Raw genomic sequence first — 24,777 nt, forward strand, 5'->3', positions numbered from 1 at the left:
AAGGTCAGTGTGCGGAGGGTTAGGAGCGGAGAGGGCTGATTTTTCTTAAAGGGGCAGATCAGGGAAGGCTGTGATGGTGCCGGCAGAGAGGAGGGGGCAGAGATAAGTGGTCTGAGGAAGAGGATAGGACAAAAAAAAAAAAAAAAAAAAAAAAAGAAGGAGAAAAAAAAAAAAAAAAAGACCAAACCAGCCCGATGATGATGAATACATTGGAAAGTTTTTTTGGCCCTGGTGAGGGTGTCAGATTGAATGCTCTGTGCGCATGTGCGAAGGTGTCCAAACTGACAATGCTGGGGAGATGAAGATAGTGTGTAGCTGCTTCTGGGCTCAAGGAGGAGGAGAGGAATCCACACGCCGACACGATGAGATCCAAGGCGAGGGCGAGAAAACTGCCCAAAAGTAGGTCCTTTCTCTCCCTTCTTCCGCGTACCGGCGGCGGGGCCGGGGGCACGGAGCCGGGCCGGGGGCTGCGCGGGGCTGAGCCCCTCTCGCCCTCCCTCCCTCCCTCCCTCCCCGCGGCGGCCGCAGCCCCGCACCGCCCGCCCGCCCCTGGGCGCGGATCCCCCCGCGCTCCGCTCCGCGCTCCGCGCTCCGCGCTCCGCGCTGCCCCGCGCTCCGCTCCGCGCTACCGCGGCGGGCGGGCGGTGCGGGGCCGGGGGAGAAAAGCGAAAGTTAGAGCTGGAAGTTGACGAAAGGGGATAGCGAGCAACTTTTTTTTTTTTTTTTTTTTTTTTTTTTTTTTTTTTTTTTTTATTGAGTCGTTCCAAGTCTTGTGAAATAATATTCCCGGCTCCTGAAATAGTGGGCGCTAGAGGTCTGCGTTTGGCATCTGCCGGCGGGAGCCGAGAGACGGAGCGCTGGAGAGAGGGGGGAGAGAGAGAGAGAGAGAGAGAGACAGGCAGGGGGGGAGTGGGAGAAACCCTTCTGGTCTCGGGAACAATTATCGAGGAGAGGGAAGGAAGAGAATTTGTAGCAAAAATGGATCCGCTCTCAGTGAGGGGCTTTGGAGTCGCAGGTCCAGAGGGAAGATCCTGAAGGCAGCTCGGGTGTCCCAGCTGGGGGTTAAGAAGGTCTGGGGGAGGGGAGTGTGGGGGAGTGTCTTTAATTTTTAATTTTTTAAAATTTACTTGGGGGTGGAATTGCAGCTCGTAAGTCTCGCGCAGCTTTTTCCCCCCCTCCGTCTTCCCGCGGACCTTCTCCCCGTTCGATCTTTCTTTCGAGTGGTTTTTAGCCTGGATTTTCCGAGGAGGAAGGAGAGTGTGGCTTTTGTAGGGAAGAGCGGGTCCTCTCTGCCCCCGCTCCCGCAGAGCCCCGCTGCAAAGGCTCGGGATGGCTCCTCGGTGATTCCCTGTTAGGTTCCGGTGGCAGCGCAAGATCCCGGAGCAGGGCAGCCAGTCTGTCCTTTTATTATTATTATTATTATTCTCATAATTATAATTATTATTATTATTACTACTACTACTATTATTTAGTTTCTGTTTCGCTCTGCCTCTGTGCGAAGTATCCGGGGCTGCAGAAGTTCCAGCTCAGTCTGTGCCCCGCTGGAAACTCCGCTCGTAGCTCTCGGAAAGGGCTCGGGCGAGCAGCGGTGCCCGCTCCGGTTCCTCGCGTGGGTTTCCACGGGATCCCCCGCAGGATCTGGGGCCGCTCCGAGCCGGGGTGAGGCGGGGGGGGGATCCCCCCAGGTGATGGAGAACATCCCCCTCTGCAAACCCCTTCGGGCTTCAGCCTCTCCCCGCGGCTGCCGAGGGGTCACGGGCGCTCCAGCGCTCCCACACGTGGGCTCCGAGCTTGATTTTGTCATTCAAGTTCGTCATTTCGGAGCCTTTCCAGGCCGCCAAGGTCAGCGAGGGCCGGTGCCGCCGCTCGGGATGAGCCGCGCTCGCCCCTTCCCGGGGCGGACACCCCGCTTCCAGGGGGGACCCTTCCCAAAGCCAGCGCGGCTCCCGGGGCCACTTTTCCTCACAAAGTCGCTTTTGTCGCCGCGTTTGTCGCCGGCCCCGAGCTCCGGCCGCCGTTGGTGTTTTGCGGCCCCAGGCCCCGCGGTTCACCTTGGTGTCGCGACATTTTCCATCGCGATCCAGGAAGGTCCCCCCTGTCCCCAAAGCGTGTCCGTGTGTCCCCCGAACACCTCCCTCGGCTCTGCGGGCACCAGCGCTGCTCGGGGCGGGATGGGTGACTCTGTGCGTGGTCAACATTGTCACCCCATCGTTGTACGGGAAGTTCATTGAATTAATCCAGGGATTTTATTTTACTTTAATTTATATTTTTCAATAAACACTCGTTTTAAGCGTCCCCGTTCAAACAAGAACTTTTTAAAAAGTCGTCACTTATTGTTTTAGGTTGTTAAAGTGAGGAATGATTTTCAGAGCTCTCTTGGCTGGAAAAGCGAAGTTCAATGGTTAAATAAGGCAGAATATTTCACTTTTACTTTTATTTTATTTCTTTTTTTTTTTTTTTTTTCCCCTCGCCTCTCCTTCCATTTCTCTTTACTTCTTGAAAAGGCCCCGGGTTTTTTTTGCAGATGTGTCCCGGTGGGTTCAGCGCGGGTTTTTCCAGATGTGTCCCTGGTGGGTGCCATGAGGATCCGGCCGCGTTTGAGCGCGGCTGTGACCCTCCACGCTCCCTCCGTGAGCTCTCACCGAGCTCCTGCAGCTGAAGGACTCAAAGATTTTCGGTGCCTGGATATCTCGAGAGCTCAGGGAAGGGCTGGGAGCTCCGCGGCCGGGAGCGAGCCCTTCCCGGCGGCCGCGAACACGCCTGGAAGCGCCTGCTCGGAGGCTGAGCCCTGATTAAAATCAGGTGTTTAATACAATACAAGGCCCAACGGTTTATGGGGTTTCAGCCGAGGATTTTTTAGGGATCACAGTTCAAAACAGTAGTCCAGAGCTAAGGTTTCAATATCCCAGGAGTATTTATTTGCCAAACAGATTAAACACGGACACGAGTGTGGGATCTCGCTGCATTTTCCCCGACGAGGTAGCCACAACTTCTTTCACCGCATGGGATCCATCAGGTCCCTTCCCAGCTCGTTTTTCTGGCTGCTCCAGCCCCGGGAGCGGCTGCGGGTGCTGGGAGAGCCCGCACGGCCCCGGTGCGCGGCCGCCGAGCCGTGCGAGGCAGCGGCACACGGGGCTTTAAAAACACGCCGTGTGCCGCAGAATTTCATTCCATTGGACAATATTTTAAGCAGATGTGAGGCTCCGCTGGGAATTCCACAATATTACCTGCCTGGGAAAAGGGGAGAACGCGTGTGCGCTGGGGTGGGAGAGGAATTCTCGGCGGTTTCAGTGCCGCTCACACCGGGAGAGCGGCAGGTACCGGGGGCAGCTGGAGCTGAACCGGAGCCGGGAATGGTTCTCGCTCGCTCCGCGCCTTCCAGCCGGGCTGGGAGCCTTTAGAAAGGGCTGTAAATCAAAAACACGAGGCTCGCTCAGGGTGCAGGGAGGAGCAGCAGCCCCGGGGGTGCCGGCGCCCAGGTGAGCGCTGCCCCCGCATCCCCCGCAGGGCCGGGCTGTGCCCCGCGGCTCCGGGGCTCGGCCACCCGCAGCCCCGCAGGGATCAGCGGGACGGGCAGGTAGAAGGCCAAGCCGCGTCCGTCCCGCTCCAAGGGCCTCGTCCTTCGGCGAGAAAACCAAATCTGGGGAGCGGGGAGAAGGCTCTGCAGCAGCCGGGGGTCTCGCTGCTGCTGGCAGGGAGAGGATGCGGAGGAGGCGAGGGACACAGGAACTGGGCGCTGCACGCTTACAGCGAATTCGTTTCCTTTCGAAATCCGTGAATTTCAGAGTACAACCGCGACACCGAGCCACACACGGCAGGGCAGGATCGCAGGCTCTTAAATAAACGCTGGCAAACGGTGGCTGATACTTCTGCAGCCCCGTCTGTTTTTCACTGTTAGGAATAGGACCGAGGCACACTTTGGGGCCGGAGTTTTCAGGCAGCGCTGGTGCATCCTCCGGGCAGGCTGGATTGGCAGGAAAATGGTTGTGAACCCAACCCTGCCGTGCCCGGCACCGGTTCCTCGGTTTCAGGCTTCGCCTTTGAGGAGAGAGCAGGCTTCCCGTTTACTGATATTTTATTAATTTTATTTTAACTAAGGCTGAAGAGACAGCGAAGGGGAAAGGGAGAGGGAGAGGAGCGAGGAGAGCTGGAGCCCAAGCGCCACTTCCAGGCGCATGGCTCCGTTTGTGCTCCCACAGACGCTTCCAAAGCTGCCACGCACCGAGGAGGAAAATTTATGGCGCTTTGGGGCGTTGAGATTTTTTTCCCCATCTCCGAAGCTCTCCCTCTGCCCTGTCCCTATCCAGAGCCCCGGTCACCGGGGAGAGGAGCGAGCGGCCCCGCTGTGCCCCGCTCGGTTCCCTGCCCTCGGTGACCGGGATGTCCCCAAAGCTCTCCCGAGCAGCAGCCGCGGGTGCGGAGCCCAGCGCAGGTGCGGAGCCGCCGCCGGGTCCCCACCGTGGCTGGGTCCCCCCCTGTCCTGCCCCGGATCTGTTCAATTAGGCAATTAGGGATGCGGGGCAGGGAAGGGGGGGGGGGGTTGATCCGCTAATTAAGGTGATGCGTAATTAGCGCTTCAACAAAAATCGCCGAGCATTTGAGATCACTTTACTCTTAATTTATTTTTTTTTTCATTCCCCCCCCCCACCAAATTCTACAAATATAATGTATCAATTCCCCCACTCGTCCCGCGTGGGTTATTTGGGGAAAAGCACGGAGGGAACAACGGCAGGGCACGTCCTCTCCTTGGCCTGGGCAGGAATTTGGCAAACGGGGGCACCGAGCTGGGGTTTGGACGCGGGGCACAGGCTGCTCTCACCCGCAGGGCAGCTCCGAGGTGCCAAAGGGATCGGGATTGGGGTCGGGCCAGTGCTCCTGGGTGTCCGAGCAGCTCGCATGAGGTGCGTGTGATGCCCATCCACGTGCGCTCCCATCACGGGGCAGCACTGGCGGCTCCGCGCACAAATCCAAGTTTATCAAGTGCGTCAGAGAAAGGCACGTTATCCCAAATCCGCCGAATTCCCGATTTCACGGAATTCCCGTTCCCTGTGAAACCTCCGTGCCGGTGCGAGACGCGTCTGTCTGTGCAGAGGCGTTTGTCTGTCGGGCTGGCAGCGCACATACAAAGCTCTTAAAACGCATTAAAATCACAGCTACTGTACGGTCACGACCCAGAATGTTCCGTGCAGAAATCGGACTGAATCTCTACTTTATGTTTAGTTTTTTAACTCGGCCACCTAAACCTGCTTTATTTTTAGGCTTTGCACTGGGACTGCTGTGTGGCTTCAGGGATGGCAGAGGAGGTCTTTAATGAGCTGGGGGCATAAAAATAAACCCAACATTTTCCTGAGGGCTGCTATTAAAAATACCTGGGGAAGACACCGATGTCGGGAAAGCCCAGAACTGCCCTTTTGCCCGATTTTAGCCACACATTAGCGGGGTCAGAGAGCCCCGAGGGCAGCAGGGTTGGGAAGAGCCGGCCGGGATGGAGAGCAGCGCACCTGAAGCGCGCACGATCCCCGCTCCTTTCCAGGCAAAAAGCGAGGCAGGAGCTTGGATTTCACCCCACGGCAGCGCTGTAATTCATCGCTACCGCTCGCTGCTGTGATATCCCGGCTCCTCGGGCGGCTGGGAGCGTTCCACGAGCGGGGAATTCTGCCGGGATTCTCCGGCCCCGCTGCTCCGGGTCCCACCTGCCCGCCGGTCCTTGCAGGGAATGGCACGGGAATGTCCTGTGCCAGAGGGAATGGCACGGGAATCTCCTGTGCCGCAGGGAAATCGCCTCTCCAGGCACGGCTGAGCTCCTTCGTGTCTGCAAAGCAGCCGGAGATTGTCGCAAGGGAAGGCCCCGTTGAGTAAGAAGTGTTATTATTGTGATTATGGCTATGATTATTACGGCTTACGTGGTTTACAAAAAGCTCGGTGCTGTTTAATACGGTGCTTTAAAGACAAAGGCCTGAGAAGTTTGCAAACATGAAGGAGGTGAGGCTCAGGAGCCACCTGGATGGTGGGGAATGAGTCGTGATCCTCTGGCAGGGCTGGGGAAGGGAGGAGGTGAGTGCAGAGATTTGTGCAGGATCCCTGCCCGCTCCTGGTGGCAGGATCAGGAGGAGAATCCACATTTTTCAGAGCTGCTTTCGCAGGGAAAAATGTACCTGTAAAATTTCCATTCTCTCTGGTTATTATTATTTCCCCCCCCCTGCGTCTTGATGCATTAAAACTTCAGCTGGGTGAAATTGTTTAGTGGAAGAAAAAGCTGCATTCCCAACCCAGACCCTTCCTGTGGCACAGAGCTGATGGCACCTGGGATTATTTGTGCCCTCCGTGGGCCAGGACAAGCTCAGGCTTTGTTTCCACAATTTGCTGGCTCTCTCCTATTACTGGATGTGTTTATTTTTCCCCCACTTAGGGATTATTTAAATGGCAAACTCCGATTTAGCGCTAAGGGGAAACATCCAAACCTTGGCTGATAATGATTTTCTCGTGCCTATTTCCCAAAAGATAGCGTTCATCCCAGGGGGGTGAGAGCCCAGCACATCAATAAATGCACAAGCACAGAGTCTGTCTGCAGCTGGGGATGGACACATCCGAACAAGGGGATGTGCAAAAAACACATTTGTTCCACTCTGGTAACAGCCTGTTGATATGGCATCCCCCTCCAAAATTCCTGCTGGCCTTTCTCATCTTAAATACACCTTTTTATTTTATTTTTTTTCCTTCTTTTTTTTCTCTTTCTTTCTTTCTTTCTTTCTTTTTTTTTTTTTTTTTTTTTTTTTTTTTTTTCTGGAGAAATTTCAGTTCAGGGATGTTGGAGTGGAAAAGATCTACGACCTTATTATTTCTTTTCTTTTCCTAATGGATTTTCATGCATCAGCGCTACCTCCTCACGGCTGTTTATTTTCATTTTTATTGCACTTGGGTTTGCCTCGTGCACCGTCCAAATCTGTAACAGAGTGTCCCTGTCCCGTGGAGGATTTCTTCCTCCTCTTCCCTCCCTGAGTGATGGCACCTTCTTTGCTCATAAAAATGAAATATGACTTTCATCCCTGCACTAAGTGTGCATCATGCTTCTGAATGTTCATGCCCTGAATAAGGAGATTTTTTTTATCTTTGGGTTTTTTTTTTTCTGTAATTGGGAAGAAATTTCCCTGCAGCAAGGGATGTCTTGGTGCATAGGTTTGGAAAATGAACTCCTTTTCCATGGATTTAAGTGCTTCTCTGTGCAGGACAGTGGGAGGAAGGAAAGTTTCTGTTCAGAGGGTGACTGAACTTTCATCATGTTCCCTAACAGAGGTGTTTTACCCAAATTTATAAAAAAAAGCTAATAAGGTGGGGTTTTCTATACCACTGAACCCACTTTTGTGCTGCAAACGAGGCCACTGGTCCTCTTGGGGAGACATTTGCCAGGTGAAAATGACTGAGACAGCCAAATTATTTCCAGTAGGCCACAGAATAATGCTCCCATCACGGTAAATCTTGGTCTGCACTGAGCTGGTGTGGAAAGACTTTGTGGGAAGACTGTGGAAAAGACTTTGTGGGAAGACTTTGTCTTCTCTTCACCATCCCCTTTTTGGGATTATATTGGGGACAAGAGTGGGGCTGGCTGCACCACAGCCCTCCCCACAGCAGAGCTGCACAGGCACCAGGGGTGAAGCGTCAGCCCAAGAGAAACCAGGCGCTGATTAAGTTTTGCCTCCATAGTTTTACATCTTTCAGGTGTTTTGCTTTAAGGTCCAGTTTGGGAGGTGGGTTTTTGGTGTTTTTTTGGTTTTTTGTTTTTTTTTTTTTTAATTTTTTTTTTTTTTTTTTTGCTGCTCTGTTGTTCTTGGCTTGGGAACTCTCCCAACAGAGCCCTGAGACACAATGCCCTGGCCTCAGCTATTGGGATCAATTTAGCCATCATTACCAGATAACACTGTCAGCCCGTTTGAGATCCATATTTGTTTAATAGTTAATGTTCTGGACAAAATACAGAGGGGCTGGGGAGAAGTCAAACTGCCCTGAATGCTCTGCTTATTTTATATCCACTATAACTATTTTTGTCCATGAAAATTGGCTTAATTATATCAATGGAATGTTTCTTTTTCAATTCTGTAGGCAATTAGTCCATCTTGCTGGCTGCAATTTATTTTAATAAAAAAATAAACCAGTGGCGTGTTCAGTTCCTCATCCCCTGGGGACAAATGCGATTGGTGTGTTTAATTTCATTAACTACAATGCGGCCTACTGGAAAAATGTATAAAATCAGCTTTATACAGCTTAAACACTGGCATTTGAAACAAATCATTACTGCATTAGCTGTCACCCTGGTAATTCTAGAATCCAAGACAAAAATATTATAGCTGTTTTTATAACCCTCTGCAAATACACTGTTAAAATAATTTGTAATCATTTTTTAAACATGGCCTGATGTTTTCAGTTAAAATATCTTATCACCACCAGAGAAGGTTGGCTATTCATTATCAAAAGGAGGCTTTATTGAATGATTCATGGGTTGCTTCCCCAGCAGAAAATCCCCTCCTGTCTGCCTGAAGCTCCCTGCTTTGGAGATGGACTCTCAGCACTCAGGGTTTGGTTTTTTTTTTTTTGAACCAAATTTGTGTTGCTCCAGTTGTAATTCCAGTTTTGGGAGGGCAAGTTTCATTAGCAGTGCAGATGAGGAAAATTCAGCTATTCTTTGAAATATTCTTCTTCAGCTATATTCAAAAATTCAGATTTTGTTCCCATGAGCTCCAGAGGGGAACATCTTAAACCAGCTCTGAGTGTTCCCTTGGGCTCTGAGGTGAGAGGGGAGAGTTCCCAAAATCAGCCCTGATTCTGTGAGGTTCAGCCCAGCCCAACCCATCTGAATCCAAATCCTCAACACACACAGATCCTGCCTGAAGCTCCCTGCTTTGGAGATGGACTCTCAGCACTCAGGGTTTTCTTTTGAACCAAATTTGTGTTGCTCCAGTTATAATTCCAATTTTGGGACGGCAAATGCAAGGAGCAGTTTCATCAGCAGTGCAGATGAGGAATATTCAAAAATTCAGCTTTTTTTTTTTTTTTTTTTCCCATGAAAACCCAGTGAGGAACATCCCAAACCAGCTCTGAGCGTTCCTTTGGGCTCTGAGGTGAGAGGGAAAAGCTGAGGCTGTGCCCATCCCACTCTGAGTTCCCAAAATCAGCCCTGGTTCCGTGAGGTTCAGCCCAGCCCAGCCCATCTGAACCCAAATCCTCAACACACACAGATCCTGGCGCTTTGGTTCACACTGCACCCCCCCAATCCAACCTGGGTGTTTTTCAGATGCCACAATTTGGCCACAAAACTGCTCTTTTTGATTTTAAAATGAATCTGTTCCCTGTGTAAGAGCACCCAGGGCTAGTTTAAGAGATGTGTAACCCACGAGTAAGGCTGGGCACAGCACTTGTGCCTGATCTGAGCTGAAACTGTCTGAAACTCTGATTTCTGCTGAAACTCAGGATTTCTGCTGAAACTCAGGATTTCTTTTTTAAATGCAAGGCCAGATCCCTGACTCATGTAAATCAGCATCAACATCAATGAACCTAATTTTCACCAGCTGAGGACACGGCCCCAGAGATTTGTGTGCATGTGCATAATAAAAATGTACAAATATGGGTCTAGAACTGCTTTAAGGGGGTTCACTTCCAGCCTCTGCAGATCAATATCTGCTGCAGAAATGCAGTTTGGCTCGGGCTGGTTTTTCTCCTTAACTTAAGGAATGATCAATTCTATAACCTCAGCATTTTTTAGACAGATTGCTATTTTCTGAAGTGGCAAGGACTTCCTTTCCAGGGGAGTAATCCACAGAGGATGGGCCACACTGGACATGAGCCATCTGCTCCCTTGCACGCACTCAGCTTTATTTATTTCTTCTCCCTTCCCCTGCTGTCATAACCAGTAGTTCATTTTCTTTCCCTATCTTTAACTTTACAGCAGCGGCACCTTGGTGTTAGTGATACCAATTTATTGTTTTATTGGCGTGGCAGGGCAAGAGAAAAATCAGCTTTGTTTCCTACTCGGGATGAAATCACTTCAGGGGGACTAAAGAAGCTTGGGGCAGTTTTTCTCCTGGGTTTGGAGGGCACAGAGTGGTGCCAGTGCCTGTGGAGGGCTGATTCTTGTAAAATATCACCTAAACCTATGAAGAGGAAGGTGAAGAGGAAGGACCAGCTTCTGCCTTAAAACCTCTATCTTGTTTTATATATATTACTGTATTCTAAACCCTTCAACTCTAAGTTGTGATATTACACACTTTTATTCAGCCCACAATCCCAGTTCTAGAATTAATTTTTAGAATTAGTCACACCCATAATCCCGGTTCTAGCATTCAATTTTTGAAGCTTTCTCAGGTCAATGCAGTGTTCTCTTATCAGCACAGAAAGTCTGAAACTCTCAGCAGCCAGAGTTCCAGCACTGGAGGGTTGGGATTGGGATCACAGCTCTCTCTTGGTGGCCTGGGCTCTGTGGGGTGTCAGGAAAACTGCAGGATAAGGGTGGAAAAAAGAGACTTTTCCATCATTGCCACGAGCAGCTTTACCTGAGTTTAGGCTCAGGATTAGGCTGGGACCAGCTCCAGGCAAGGACTGGCTCCCAGCTCCAGGCCTGCGTTAGCTGAGGAGTTTCTTCTCTTTCTCTGGGGTCAGAATTTGCTGGCTGGAAAGAAATGCAGGAAGTTTGACCCAAAGTTTTGCTCTGAACATGGAAAAGTTGCAGAATGGAGCAGTGGTGGAATGAGGGCAGCTCCTGTGCCCTGTTATTACACCAAAGCCAACTTGGAGCACGCTGAAACAACATTACCTGCTCCAGGATGCAGGAAAAGCAGGAATTTGGCATTTCACTGAGCTGACAAAGTAACTTTCCCAGCTTAAAAAAATAATTCACCCTCAGCTGCTCCATCTGTGACATGGGAGGGATGCACTCTGTGATTTCTGGACCAGCAATGTCTCATTAATCACCTTTGTGTTGGTCCAGCTCCCACCGAGCTCCTTGGGATGATTTTGTTGAATTTGCTGCAGCTGATTTTTTCCTTTTTTTTTTTTTACAAGTTTCATATTTGGCTTAAAATCTTTCATTCCATCTCAGACACTAATAAAAAAAAAAGCTTTTGTTTGCTTGTAGTCTGGCATTTTCTTTGCTTTCAGGACAGTGTTTAGTGTTTTTTATTTCATGGCAAATGGACCTTTTGGGCTCAATCATGTAAATGAATTTTTAAATGGCTGTGCTGTGAGTTCATGTAGTATAAAATCACTCCACCATTTATTTTTTCTGTTTATAGAAAAGGACTGGTTTCATTTTATATTTTATTGCCTCAATGCGAAATAAAGAACCTGCACCACTTGCAAGCAATCATATATTTTATTTCAGAATTATCACATAGGGATAAAATAAATTTCAATCCCTACATGGCACAATAGGCAGATTTAAAAGGAGTTGATACCTCGTGGAGAACTTTGAAAAGCCTTTTGCTCAGCAACAGTTCTGCTCATGTATCCCATATAGGAGAATAAAACCAGATCTTGGTTACTTTGGGAGTTCTTAAATGTTTCCTGCTAGAATTCCCTGCAAGTCTTTACCCAGTAAAGTCCAGGGCAGAATTTGGTCCTTTGTCCTCTGTTCCTGATAGTGTTTATTAGGGAGGGATTTTCTCAGGTGAGCCTGCAGGAAATCCAGGTTATCTTCACTGGTGTCCTGAAGGAAATGCCTGAGGAGCTACTGATGCTCCCTGGAACATTCAGACATTCCTGCTTTTCCACACGGACACAATATTTGCTCAGTTGAGACCTTTTAGGTGATTCTAGTACTTCCTGAAATGATTTATTTCAGGGCTTTATGATTATTGGTATAAAAAATGGGTGCACCTGTGAAGCAAAGAGACACCAACCTGTGAAAACCCCCAGAGGATCCCTGCTGGACCCCGCAGCTGCTCCAGCAGCAGGTGGGTGATGCAGATGTTCCACGTTTCCAAGTGTGTTTTTCATTTCCTCTCTGAACTCTTGGCTTTTTAAGTCCCATTTCAGATAAAGAAGCATTTTTGGGCGGCTCTGGAGTCCCCAAGGTTGGTGGCACCAACATCATCTCCAGCCAGAGACAGAGAGTTTTTCCCATGACCAGGAGCCAATTGCCAGCTAAATATTGATTTTTGGAGCTGCAGTATCTGTTGCAGTAGATCAGGAAAAGGAGCCTGACTTTCACACCCATCTATAAATCTATTTTTAACCAATGGACAGCAACCAAACAGGTTTTTTTTTAATTATTATTATTATTATTAAATATCGTGGTTTGGCAGTTTGGGAAACAAGTCTGGAGGCATTAACCAGAAAAAAAAACTCTGCTGCAGAATTAATTCCACTCAGCACCTCCTTGGTGTTCCTGTGGCTGTGATATCCAGGAGATTTGTGTTATATTTGTGTTATATTTGTGTTGTACTGGAGAATTTGGCTTTTCAGGCCAGCAATAAGGACCTGCAGGCTGGGCTGGGGGAGCTGAGCAGAATTCTGGTGGGTCAGGGGCTCAGCTCCAATCCCAAACCTGGAGAAAAAGCACAGAGAAATGGCCCTGCCCACCTTCCCTGCCTGAGAATTCCTGGTTATTTACTGCAGAATCCAGAGCTTTGGGAAATGAGGTGGGGGCAAAGTGAAATAGTGGCAGATTCCTTTGCTCTGAGCTCTCTTTTATCGCCCTGTGAAAATCCCGAGGGTGTAACCGGGCCAATTGAGGCTTGTGTCCAACTCAGCAGCAGGAACTGGGAATTCCGGGATGAAATTTTGCATTTCCCAGGATGGAATTTTGTCCTTCCTCCTGTGCAGCTCCTCAGGGGCCTTGAGGGAACCTTCCCCATGGCTGAGCAGCAGCAAAATCTCACTGCTGGGAGCCCCAAACCTGCTGAAGGCCTTGGTGGTTCCTGGTGGGCTTCCCATGGACTTTGCAGGACTTTGGAGCAGGTCCTGAAGGCCCTGGAATCTTTGGGATATCCAAAAAAAAAACCTCCAAATAAAGAGTTTTTCCTTCTGTTTGGGTCCCTGTGCAGCTCTGGTTAATGATTAACCACCGAGGGGCTGGGGTAAGAAGGATTTATCTCCATGGAAAAAAATCAGCCCTGCCTTTATCTCCACTTCTAAAATTCTTCTAGTGTGATTTGGCTTTTAAATATTTGTAAATGTGCTTGGTTTGGTTTTGTTGTTTTTTTTTTTTAATCTGCAATTTGTAGAGTTCTGTGGTGCCTGATTCTTCTCAAATATCCCAGAGTAATGTGTATTTCTGCCCCCTCAGAATCCCAGAATAAGTGTGATGATCCCATTCCAAGGCAATGTTTTGGTAATTGAAGACTGAAGAGACAGCCTGGAGGACTTCCATGTCAATATATGTATTTTATATCTTTACTTCTAGTTCAGAATCGCAAGTTATAATTCTGCAAGGAGTTTTATTCTTGTTTACAGAGGCAGATTCTTAATTTTCCTTTTTTAATTCTTTTGACATGACACGTTTAAAATGAGAAAAAGCATCCAAAACAGCCCAGTACCAACCTGCTGATGTATCTATGTAGAGGTTAAATATTGGCAGAGTGGCCATTTAGATCCTTGTGCCTCAATGCTTCCATTAGAACAAAAAAAACAAAAAAAACCCAACAACCAGCACTCTTGAAAAATTACTGAATTCTCCTTGCAGTGTCGGGTTCCAAGATAATGATGTGTCTGTGTGTGAAAATATTAAATTGCAATAACATGCAGAGTGAGTGGCTTTCTGAATGGGGTATTCAGTTCACAGCTTGGACTATACATAAAGCTAGTGAGTGACAGAATACAAATGGTGTCATAAAACATCAGGGGAATTTAGAGCCAGCCTCAATCTTTTTGATCTATATTCTATCTGTGGAGCTCTCCCCATCTATCTTTAGTTAATGAAACAGTTAAACAGATTTAATTATTTATCACTGTTTAATGTCAGGAGTTATCAAAACAGATTACACTTCCCCCCACACACTTCAAGGTATTAGAAGGACTCTCAATGTCTTTAGTGAAGTCTGGGATGTTTCCTGTGCACAGACAGTGCATTAAAACAGGTTTTCAAAATGTTTTTAAGCCCCAATTGTTTGGTGACAGCAGTTGCTGAGTTTTCTTGCCTGAGAACAACTTTGTTCCTGCAACTTGGCTTGTTTCTTGCACAAAGTGCTTTTATTATTCCCAGAAACCAGAGAGAAATGAAAATTCTGTTTCACTTGAGATGAGGAACGGAACAGAATGGGATAGGTCTGGGAGGGTGGGAGTGACAGGGCCCAAAATGGGAGACACACTGAAAAATCCCCCAAATCACTGCAAAAATCGTCTGTGTTCTTCATCTTCACCCCAAAATCAGCCCCAGCAGCTTTAGAGAGCTCTGTTAACCATCGTGTCCAAGGGTGCTCTGTGGCTTCCCAGTGCCCACCTCTCTCATGTGTGGATGTGTACAAATTTATTGGAATTTAATGGAATTTCTGATCCTCCCCTGGATACCAGCCTCCTCTGGAATGCTCGTACCTGTGAGTCTGATGTTTCCTGGGAGGAAATTTCAGCATTGCCACCCCCAGGAGGACACCAGTGTTGATTGTCCCCTCCCAAGGCTGGCCTGAGCTGCTAAAAGCCCCCATTTGTTCTTCAATCTCATCTGCTCATTCCAGGCTTTGGGATCTCTCTCATGTCTGTATAAGACATTTCAGGGAATTTCTCATCAGCCCCTGGATCCCAGCCTCCTCTGAAATGCTCCTACCTGCGGGTCTGGTGTTTTCTGGGAGGAAATTTCAGAATTGCCATTCCCAGGAGTAAATGTCAGCACTGCCACCCCCAGGAGGACACCAGTGTTGGTTGTCCCCTCCCAAGGCTGGCCTGAGCTGCTGAAAACCCCCATTTGTTCTTCAACCTCATCTGCTCATCGCAGCCTTTGGGATCTTTCTCATGTCTGGGTGTATAAAGCATTTCAGGGAATTCCTGATCCTCCCCTGGATCCCAGTCCCCTCTGGAATGCTCCTACCTGTGAGTCTGATGTTTCCTAGGAGGAAATTTCAGAATTGCCATCCCCAGGAGGAAATGTCAGCACTGCCACCCCCAGGAGGACACCAGTGTTGGTTGTCCCCTCCCAAGGCTGGCCTGAGCTGCTGAAAGCCCCCGTTTATTCCTCAATCTCATCTGCAGCCTTTGGGATCCCCCTCAGCCCGACCACCTGGGTCTCCTCTATTGGCAGCTTTGATAAGAAATCATTCTTCTCCACCTAAGCTCCCCCTTTCCCCGTGGTTTTAAATTGCTCCCCAGCCCTGACAGACTAGCCTCGTTCAAAGGCAAGCCTGGAGGAGGCTGCTGCTTCCCCTCAGGCCCAGGACTCCATTACCAGAGGCCTGAATCCTGTGGGGACCTTGGGGACACTCCCCTCCTGGGCCCGGCAGACAGAGTGTGGCATTGTGAGCGCAAAGGGCAGGGGGATAAAGGAATCCAGCTTGGCTTTTCCCTCACAAAGAGACCTCAATACTTTTGTTCAGCGGGGGGAAATGGAATAATGCTGCTGGGTTTGCTCCCAAAGCCACCGGCAGCTTCACGCCCTGAGGGCTCGGGCCTGGGGCAGAGCTGGCTGCCAGGGGAGAGGAGTTTGCAGTGAAATGAGATTAAAAGGCCTCTCTGTGCCAACACCTGGAAGATTTTGGGCCTTGCCACAAGAATCAAAGGCTGGGGTAACCCCCCTGTGCTGCAGGGATGGGCAGAGAAGCCAGCTGCTGGGAACCCAACCCTTCCTCCATGCCAGGAGGGCACCGGGGTTAGGGGCTGCTCCAGGTTCTTCAGGGAGGAGCCATTCCTGGGCAGCCAAGTGACGTCCTTTATTTCTTAGGTGATCTGCCCCAAAACCCTTCCAGCAGCAAAGAATTCCCTGGGATGTCCTTTATTTCTTAGGTGATCTGCCCCAAAACTCTTCCAGCTGCAAAGAACTCCCTGGGCAGCCCAGTGACATCCTTTCTTTCTTAGGTGATCTGTCCTAAAAGCCTTCCAGGTGCAAAGAACTCCCTGGGATGTCCTTTATTTCTTAGGTGACCTGTTCCAAAACCCTTCCACCCTGGGATGTCCTTTATCTTTTAGGTGATCTGCCCCAAAACCCTTCCAGCTGCAGAGAACTTCCTGGATGTCCTTTATCTTTTATGTCACCTGCCCCAAAACCCTTCCAGCTGCACAGAACTCCATGGGCAGTGGGACCCTGCTTGGTTTTGGGTGTAAGAGAAGGTTTTGTATTATAGACACCAATTTTGAGCTAAGTTTGGAAGCATCTACACACCTAAAGCCCAAACCTGTTTGAAATGTGGGAGTTGGGGCATTCAGATCAAAGCAAAGGTCAAAAATCATAAAAGCAGAATGGTTTGGGTTCGAAGAGACCTTAAAGATCTATTTCCAAATCTCTGACAAGGGCAGGGACACTTCCTACTATCCCAGGCTGCTCCAAGTTCCATCCTTGGGCACTTCCAGGGATCCAGAGGCAGCCACAGCTTCTCTGGGCCCCCTGTGCCAAGGCCCCACCACCGTCCTAGGGAACAAGTCCTTCTGTATATCTAACATAAATTTCCTCTTTTTTGGTTCAAAAATGATCCCTAAATTTTTCCTCTATGATATCTAATGATAAATTTTTCCTTTCTGAACCCTAATTTTTCCTCAAAAATGATACCTGTAATTTTTCCTGGACCTGCCCAGTGGAAAACCTTTTCTCACTGCAGCTTTTGCAGTGCTGTGAGCACACAGAGGGGCTGCAGCTCCCAGGGGCAGGTGGCACAGATGGCTCTGCCAGAGGTCACTCCTGTGGATAAACCTTCCCCTTTTGTCACAGGGCCATCATTTATGACACCCCACGTGCCTCAATGGGAGGAAAAATTATTATATTATACTATTTTATATATATATATATATATATATATATATATATATATATATATATATATATATATATATATATATATATATATATAAAAAATATATATATAATATTATAATACAATACAATATAATATATAGATATTATAATATAATATTAAATTATAATTATAAAATTATTACATCGGAGCCCATAACATCATATTAAAAATATTGATAAATTATTGATTAGCATTTAGCCCAGCCTTCAGATGTGATGGACTGGTGGCTGTAAATGCCCTGAGTGCTGTGGGGTGGGATTTCATGTGGCTGTGCAGGCAGATTTCATTTGGGAAGTACAGACCTGGCTGTGTTTCAGCAGTCAGGTGCTGACACAGATTCCTGATGCTCCCGTGGATTTTTGCTGCTGCTGCCAGGTGATAATTCCTAAAATATTTAAGTAAAATGTTGTCCCAGATAGGATCTTTCAGTATTTTTGGGTCGTAAACCCACAGAGCTGTGTCCCAGGGCAAAGTCATGGGAGGAAAGGGCAGAGGGGACAGATGATGCCACCTCTAAAGGGCAACAGGAGAGAATATCTTAAATTGTTGGTTTTTTTTTTCCTGAATGAATTTTATCTCCACAATTATTGTAGGAGCAACTTCTGGCAAAAGGAGTTGTTGGGAGCCAAGTGCTGGAATTTTGCACCATGGGGTAAATAGCAAGTGTCTGACTGGTTTTGCAGGAAAGAGATTCCAGCAAGGGAAATGAACTCTGAGAGAGGTTTAGCAGTTGTAGGAAAAGCCCAGTTTCTATCTCTCTTGACCTAAACACCGTAAAGATCCATAATAACAGAAATTAGAATTAAAATGAATGAGTAGCTAAAATAGACCTTTCACAATTTGCTGACAACAAATTAGTTTGAATTTTTTTTAAGAGTATTCTTTGCTTAGCTCATATCATAGAAAATAGCTGTTAAAACATTAATTACTTTAATTCTAACTCTCATTAATTTTGAGGCATTATTTTATCCCTTGTTGAACTCCAAACCTATTCAGCTGTGCAAACTTTTGTACGGAGGGGGAAGCAAATTTGTGAAAAGACAAAATAATCCTGCTAAGGACCTAAAATTCAGACATTTATTGCTGCTATTTCTTGGTTTAATTTCTTGTTTCTCTCCTTCAAGCGAGGAGCAGGAACAACTTTGGTGTTCCCACACTGGGAGAGGGAAGGAGCTGGAAGTGCTGCTGAGGGATTTTTATTAAAACCTTGGAAAAAAAACCCCACAAACCACCTCAAAACCCACCACTGCCATGATCCAAAGGGATCCTCTACACTTCACCTGTGTAAAAAACTTAGGAAAACTGAAGCCAGGTGAAGGCAGGGCAGATTTCCTGGGAGAGGGGAGAGGAAGTGCTGCTTGTGGCAATGGGAAGCCACAAGAACACGCTTGGACACGATGGTTAACAGAGCTCTCTAAAGCTGCTGGGGCTGATTTTGGGGTGCAGAGGAAGAACACAGAAGATTTTTGCAGTGATTTGGGGGATTTTTCAGCGTGTCTCTCATTTTGGGCCCTGTTTCCATGTCAGGATGATGGGGTGGGATGTTCTGTGGGTTGGAGGACTGGTGTTTGGTCAGAGGTCAGGTTTTATGACCTTGGAGGCCTTTTCCAGCCTTAATGATGCCATGATTTAATTGGTGTTGGGTGGAGGGGCTGGCACAGCTCCTTCCCCTCCATCCCTGCAGCCTGGGTTCAGCCCAACCTCGTTGTTCCACAGGGAATATTTCCCAATTTTCTCCTTTGCTGCAAGAGCACTGTGGGGGTGACTCCCAGCACAGATTTTCTGTAGGATGAACACATTTGGATAATTTGGAGGACTTTGAGCCCTCAGCACTCACCAGAAGCAAGAGCCAAAGCTTCAGGAGTTTCCCCCTTCACTTGCAGTGCGAGTTTCCCCTTTGATTAAACAAATGATTCTTTGCCTAATTTGTCTATGTTGGCTATTTTTTTTTTTTTATGAAACATGCACTTAATTAAGTAAGAGAAATACAGAAACATGTTTATTCTTGAGATTTATGCGAAAAATGAGAACCCCACTGAAATTTCCAGTAGTGAAGCAATTAAGTAATGGAATTCCACAGTATAAACATGGTATAATTCAACTATAAAACCGATGTCTAAGTAATGTTAATGAGCTGACTTGAAGCTACAAGGGCTCAAAAAGTTCAGTCACAGATGAAAATGGAATTTGTTCTCAATTAGAAGTGAAAGAAAGTTGGTTTGAATGAGGGATAGGCTCCAGCTGGAGCCCCCAGATAACTTCCCCACGGTTTGGGCTGACAGGTTGCAGAATTTGCAGTGGGTTGTTTAAATCTTTCTCACAGTAACTACTGAAAAATTCTATTTCTTCTGCTGTAACACAGAGCTGAGAGCCACAACTCAGGGATTGTGCCTGTGGGAAGGAGCTCAGACCAGACTGATGCTACAGCAAAGCTCCAGCTTGAAAGCTGACACAACGTGGGGGTTTATTTCAACTTGAACTTCCAGTTTGTATTGTAATCTGGCAAATGCTGGAGCAAACCTTGTAGCTGGCAAGTTTAATCCTTGTTGTCTGTAGAACCATCCCCCCCCAGCCAGTGGGAGCATCAGGAGGACAAAATGAATGAGGGCTCTCGATGGCACCTTCTGAGACGTGAATTTTACTTGTTCCATGTTTCCTTCCCTGCTAATCCTGCCCTGACTTTTTTCCCCCCTCTAAATTCCTGTCTATTTTGGTAAATCCCTTTTTCCAGAGCATTAATGGAGCAGTTTGCTGGGGGGGTGTGTGTGCACAGAGCTCAGGGTCACTCTGCCAGCCCCAGCCCTGCCTGTTCCAGTGTTTTTGGCCATGTCCCGAGGGTTTCCCCTGCTCCCTGCACTCCATTTTCTTTTCTTCTCCTATTCCACTTCAGAATGTTGTTTCTGTCACCTTCTCAGCCCAGTAAATAGCATGCTGAAGATTTATGGGGTTTAAACTTTTAATGCCATAACAGGTTTTATATATTTTTCACGGCATTATTCAGACGTGTGATGTTATGGTTTAGCTCAAATTCTGGTGCAACTGCTCCGAGCTCCTTCCTTGTGGGCAGTTCCTCTTTGCCAAACTCCTATTTGCACTTGCTCCAGAGCAGGAGGGAAGGAATGTTCCATAAATGTTGCACGGGATTAAAGGATGGAGACTCGGAGCCTGGAGGAAACGCCAGCCACAGTTTGCCTTTGAGAAGTGTCTGTGCTTCCTTCTCCTTCATTCCTTCTCCTTCCTTCTTTCTCCTTTCTTTTACTTCCTTCTCCTTCCTTCTCCTTTCTTCTCCTTCATTCTTCTTCCTTCTCCTTCCTCCTCCCTCCTTCTCTCTCCTCCCTTCTCCCTCCTTCTCACTCCTTCTCCTTCCTTCTCCTTCATTCTCCTTCCTTCTCCTTGATTCTCCTTCCTTCTCCTTCATTTTCCTTCCTTCTCCTTCCTTCTCCTTCATTTTCCTTCATTCTTCCTTCTGAGACATTAATGGGGTATTTTGGGTGGATATGGGGGTTTTTGACTTGGTTGTTTCCGTGTTGAACCCCACCCCTGTCTCCAGCAGCTTTTCCAGGTGCTGCACCCCAAAAATGGTTCTGAACACCTTCAGCGCCAGGGTTTGGGATGTGGCACCTTGGTCATCCTCTCTTAGAGTCAGGGATGGTCCCTCTGGTGATGGAAAGGTTTCCATCCCAAAAATCCATAGGAAAATTCACAGGTGGAGATGAACAACACAGAATGCTGAGGAGGGCAGGACTCCCTGCTCATTTCGGGGACAGTCCTGCTCTCTTCTCTCATATTTTCCCTGTTGAACACCAGACTATTAAAAAGAAAGAAAACAACAAAATAAAAAAAAACCCACCCCACAAAAAATGAATTAATTGAGGGGCACATCTGCTTGCCTTGGGTTCCTTTCCCAGTGATCCTAATTCTGTGGAGTTTCACGAGTTTATAAAACATTAACTACTCCAACAAGAACAACAAACATTGTTCCCTCCCCACACAGCTCCCAAACCCAGCTACCAGATGGACCCAGGACCCAGCAAGGGAATATAAATTTTGATGGAGAGAGCCTTGGTGTTCTGGGTATTAAAGTGTGTGCCTTGGGAAATGCAGCACAGTAGATGTGTGTGTTTGTGCTGAGTGCTGTCTTTGTCTTTCATCTATAAAAACACTAATTAAAATATAATGTAAAAACCTGCAGCAGGTCTGGGTGTGCAGCTAAGGTAAATAAAAATGAAACAAAAGGCGTGTATATATATATCTGTGCATGTTAGGGCATTAAAAGTGCATTGTTAAACTGCTGTGTGCCCCAAAATTTCCGAATTAAAAACTGAACAGAAACACATCTGGAGTGGGGCATGAAATCCCGAGTTCTGTGTTGGGTCAGTGCTTTACTTGCCAGGAATTGCTGTGTGGGGAGAGCTCCTGGAACCCCACCTCCCAACCCCTCCTTTTCCAGCCCCTCCTGTGGCCAGCACCAGCCCTGGCAGCTTTAGCCCAAGGCTGGAGCTCAGCTCCAGATGCTGCTGCTGCTGCCTGGGGCATCTGAGCCCTTTTAACCACTCCAAACCTGAGCCAGCCTGGAAAATGAACTGGGCTGTGTAATGAGGGAAGGGGATGAGCTGCCAAGCAGTTCAGACCGATCCTGTGCAGTTTAAGATGTGGAATATCACATTTAAACCTGGGTTATTTGGTGTTCTTTCATCCAGGGGTGGTGCTGACAGGGAACCACAGAGGTAAATCAGCAAAAGAGGGTTTTGAATTTAGTGTGTGACCTTTCAGTGGGACAGTGGGACTGTCCCCTCCAGGGCTGCAGGAGGTGTCCCACATCTGGGGTGTTCCCAGACCTGGAACACATCTGGAATGCTTCCAGCAATTCCCAGCGCTGAATTCTCTGAAATTCAGCTCTGAAACCTCTGCCAGAACAGGTTCCCTGCATGGGGCACAGCCTGGTGCTGCAGTTTAGGAATTTCCCTCTGGAACATGGAAGGATGGTTTCTCAGGGAGAACCAGGATGGGAGCAGGCTGGAGTTGGGAGCAAAGCAGAAGCTGCTCCTTGGGCAGGGAATCTGTGATGCCTTGAGGTGACCACGGGGTTCTGTGTGTTTCCCTTTGTCTGCTCAGCCTCCCAGAGCAGCTCTTGGCATCTTTGGAAGGTTTAATCCAAAGTCCGTCAGGAACTGTGAAGATTTTTCCGTTGGATTCATGGAATCGTAGAATCACAGGCTGGTTTGGGCTGGAAGGGATGTTAAAGCTCATCCCATTCCCCCCCTGCCATGGGCAGGGACACCTTCCACTGTCCCAGGCTGCTCCAAGCCCTGTCCAGCCTGGCCTTGGACACTTCCAGGAATCCAGGGCAGCCACAGCTTCTCACAGGGAAGAATTCCTTCCCAATATCCACCTAAACCTCCCCTCTTTCAGCTTGAATCCATTCCTCCTTGTCTTGGCTCTCCAGAGCCCCTTTCTGGCTTCCCTGTGGCCCCTTCAGAAGGTCCTGGAAGGTTCTCTGAGGTCTCCACACAACGGGATGAACAACCCCAATGTTCTCAGCCTGAGAACTTTGATTCACCCAGTTTTGCATTTGTTGCTCAGTGTGTGAGTGGAACAACTCCTCCCTGGCACTATTGGCCTTATTAATAAATATCTCCCTGGGCAGAGATCCAAGGTTGAAGGTCTCTGGCACAATGGAGGTTACAAAAGGTCCCCTTATCACCACTGGATTACTTTAAGGCTGTTGAAGTCCCCTCCAGAATCTTCTCCTGCTCTTCCTGGCGCAGGAACAGCCACCTTGGTAAAGAGAGAGAGGGGGGGGAAAAAAAAATAATAAAATCATAAAATCTCTCTTTGTGCCACTCTCCCCCTGAAGAAAAAGCTGAACATCTGATTTAGGTTTGCTGAAATAACAACAGATGTTTATCTTGTATTGTATGGCACATGGCACTACATCCCATAAACCCCCTCCTGCAGCTTAAACCCGAGTTTCTGCTCCCTCATTTGGACACTTGCAGGCTTTGTGCTCTTTCTGAAATGTTTTCATTTCTCTGGAGCTTAATCTGCTACCAAAGTATTTGTAAGTATCACGTTATAAAGCGTGAAATGAGGAATAGCAAAGGAGATTTTCAATACTTCCTTCCCCTAAGCACAGCTACTTACCTGCAGCCCCAAAGAATGGCAAAATTGTGCAAACTTGCTGCAGTCTTTCATTAAGAAGAATCCACTCGATGTGTGGGGTTGGGAACAGATCAATAGAGGAAAAAATCCTGTCTTGGGAAAGTAAAAGCTGGGAGGAGAAATGTAAGGGAAAAAAAAAAAAAGATCAGTTTTTCTAGGGCTTGTAAAAAGTGAAGTATTTTCACTTTTAAAGTTTACATTTATTTTACTGTGAAAAGAGGGAATGCCTGTAGTGGGTGTATTTTTATATATATTTATACTCTCTCTATTTAGATTATATAGAGACTTAATTCCACTCATTGCAACTGCAGAAAACTCTGCTGCTCGAGAAAAATGACAATTTTCATCCAGAACCAACCTGTAACTGTTTGTGAGCGAAAATAAATGGAGGAATAAATTCAGGAAGAATTTCTTCATGGAAAGGGAATTGCACAGGGAGGTTTGGAGTCCCTCAGGAGGGATTGGAGGTGGCACTCAGTGCCCAGAGTTGGGGACAAGGTGGGGATTGAGCACAGGTTGGACTGGGTGGCCTTGGATGAGAGAAATGACAATTTTCATCCAGAACCAATCTGTAACTGTTTGTGAGCGAAAAATAATTGAAAGAATGAATTCAGGAAGAATTTCTTCATGGAAAGGGAATTGCACAGGGAGGTTTGGAGTCCCTCAGGAGGGATTGGAGGTGGCACTCAGTGCCCAGAGTTGGGGACAATGTGGGGATTGAGCACAGGTTGGACTGGATGGCCTTGGATGGATTTTCCAGGTGGTTCCGGGTGGATTGAGCACAGGTTGGACTGGATGGCCTTGGATGGATTTTCCAGGTGGTTCCAGGTGGATTGAGCACAGGTTGGACTGGGTGGCCTTGGATGGATTTTCCCAGTGGTTCCAGGTGGATTGAGCACAGGTTGGACTGGGTGGGCTTGGATGGATGGATTTTCCAGGTGGTTCCAGGATTGTTGGTGCAGTAGAAGCTGAATCCTGGCTCGGACAAGGACATTGTGTGGGTCATGGGGTGTTTCGGGTGACAAACCAGCCGAGATGGACAAGGGGTGTCTGAGGAAATCAATGTTTGGGGAAAAAGCAAAGTGGGAACATCCTGATCCTGCACAGCCTCATCCCCATCTTCAGCTGAGACAGATTTTGAGTGTTTTTGGACATTTTCTAGGTATTTCTGAGCTCCACTGATCCGTGGATGTTGTGGCTTCTCCGTGAGCGTTCTCTCTGAAACGTGGTTTATTTTATGTTTGAACAAACGCAGCCCTCCTTTGTTTCCTCCGCTGAATTCTTTATTTATTATTTCCTAAAATGATTTGATTTTCCCCTCTCCTTCCCCACACATCTGATTGCAATAAGCTGATACAAAATAGAACCAAGAAACAAAAGGCTGAACATGCTGATAATGTACATTTGGTTTGTATTTATCGTTTTAAGATGTGTTTTAATTGGTTCACTACCAACATCCTGTAACTTTCAGTCAGACACAGGAGAAACCTGTTTCATTTTAAACTCAGTTAATTCCTTCCCTCTTTCAGCTGGGAGCACTGGGGCAGGCCCTACTGTAGTATCTCCAAATTTAATTTCATTATAACATTATAACATTAAAAAAAAAAAAAAAAGGATTAGAGTAGATTTTGTTTTGTGATTCTCCCTTGGATTTCTTTGTGAAATGGGATTTTAAAAGAAGAAAGACACAAAATGT

General features: G+C 47.5%; 1 protein-coding gene across 1 annotated transcript in view; it reads left to right on the forward strand.

Moving 5' to 3' along the window:
* Window positions 1-230: 230 nt before the first annotated feature.
* The window catches only part of PRDM16 (PR/SET domain 16), a 308,571-nt gene continuing 284,024 nt past the window's right edge, over window positions 231-24,777 (forward strand). Inside the window, exon 1 of the mRNA XM_036396437.2 lies at window positions 231-399. Within this exon, the coding sequence (XP_036252330.1) occupies window positions 363-399 (37 nt within the window). The 5' untranslated portion in view covers window positions 231-362. The remainder of the gene's footprint in view (window positions 400-24,777) is intronic.

This window comes from Molothrus ater, chromosome 23 (assembly GCF_012460135.2).
Source record: "Molothrus ater isolate BHLD 08-10-18 breed brown headed cowbird chromosome 23, BPBGC_Mater_1.1, whole genome shotgun sequence".
NCBI classification, from domain to species: Eukaryota; Metazoa; Chordata; class Aves; order Passeriformes; family Icteridae; genus Molothrus; species Molothrus ater.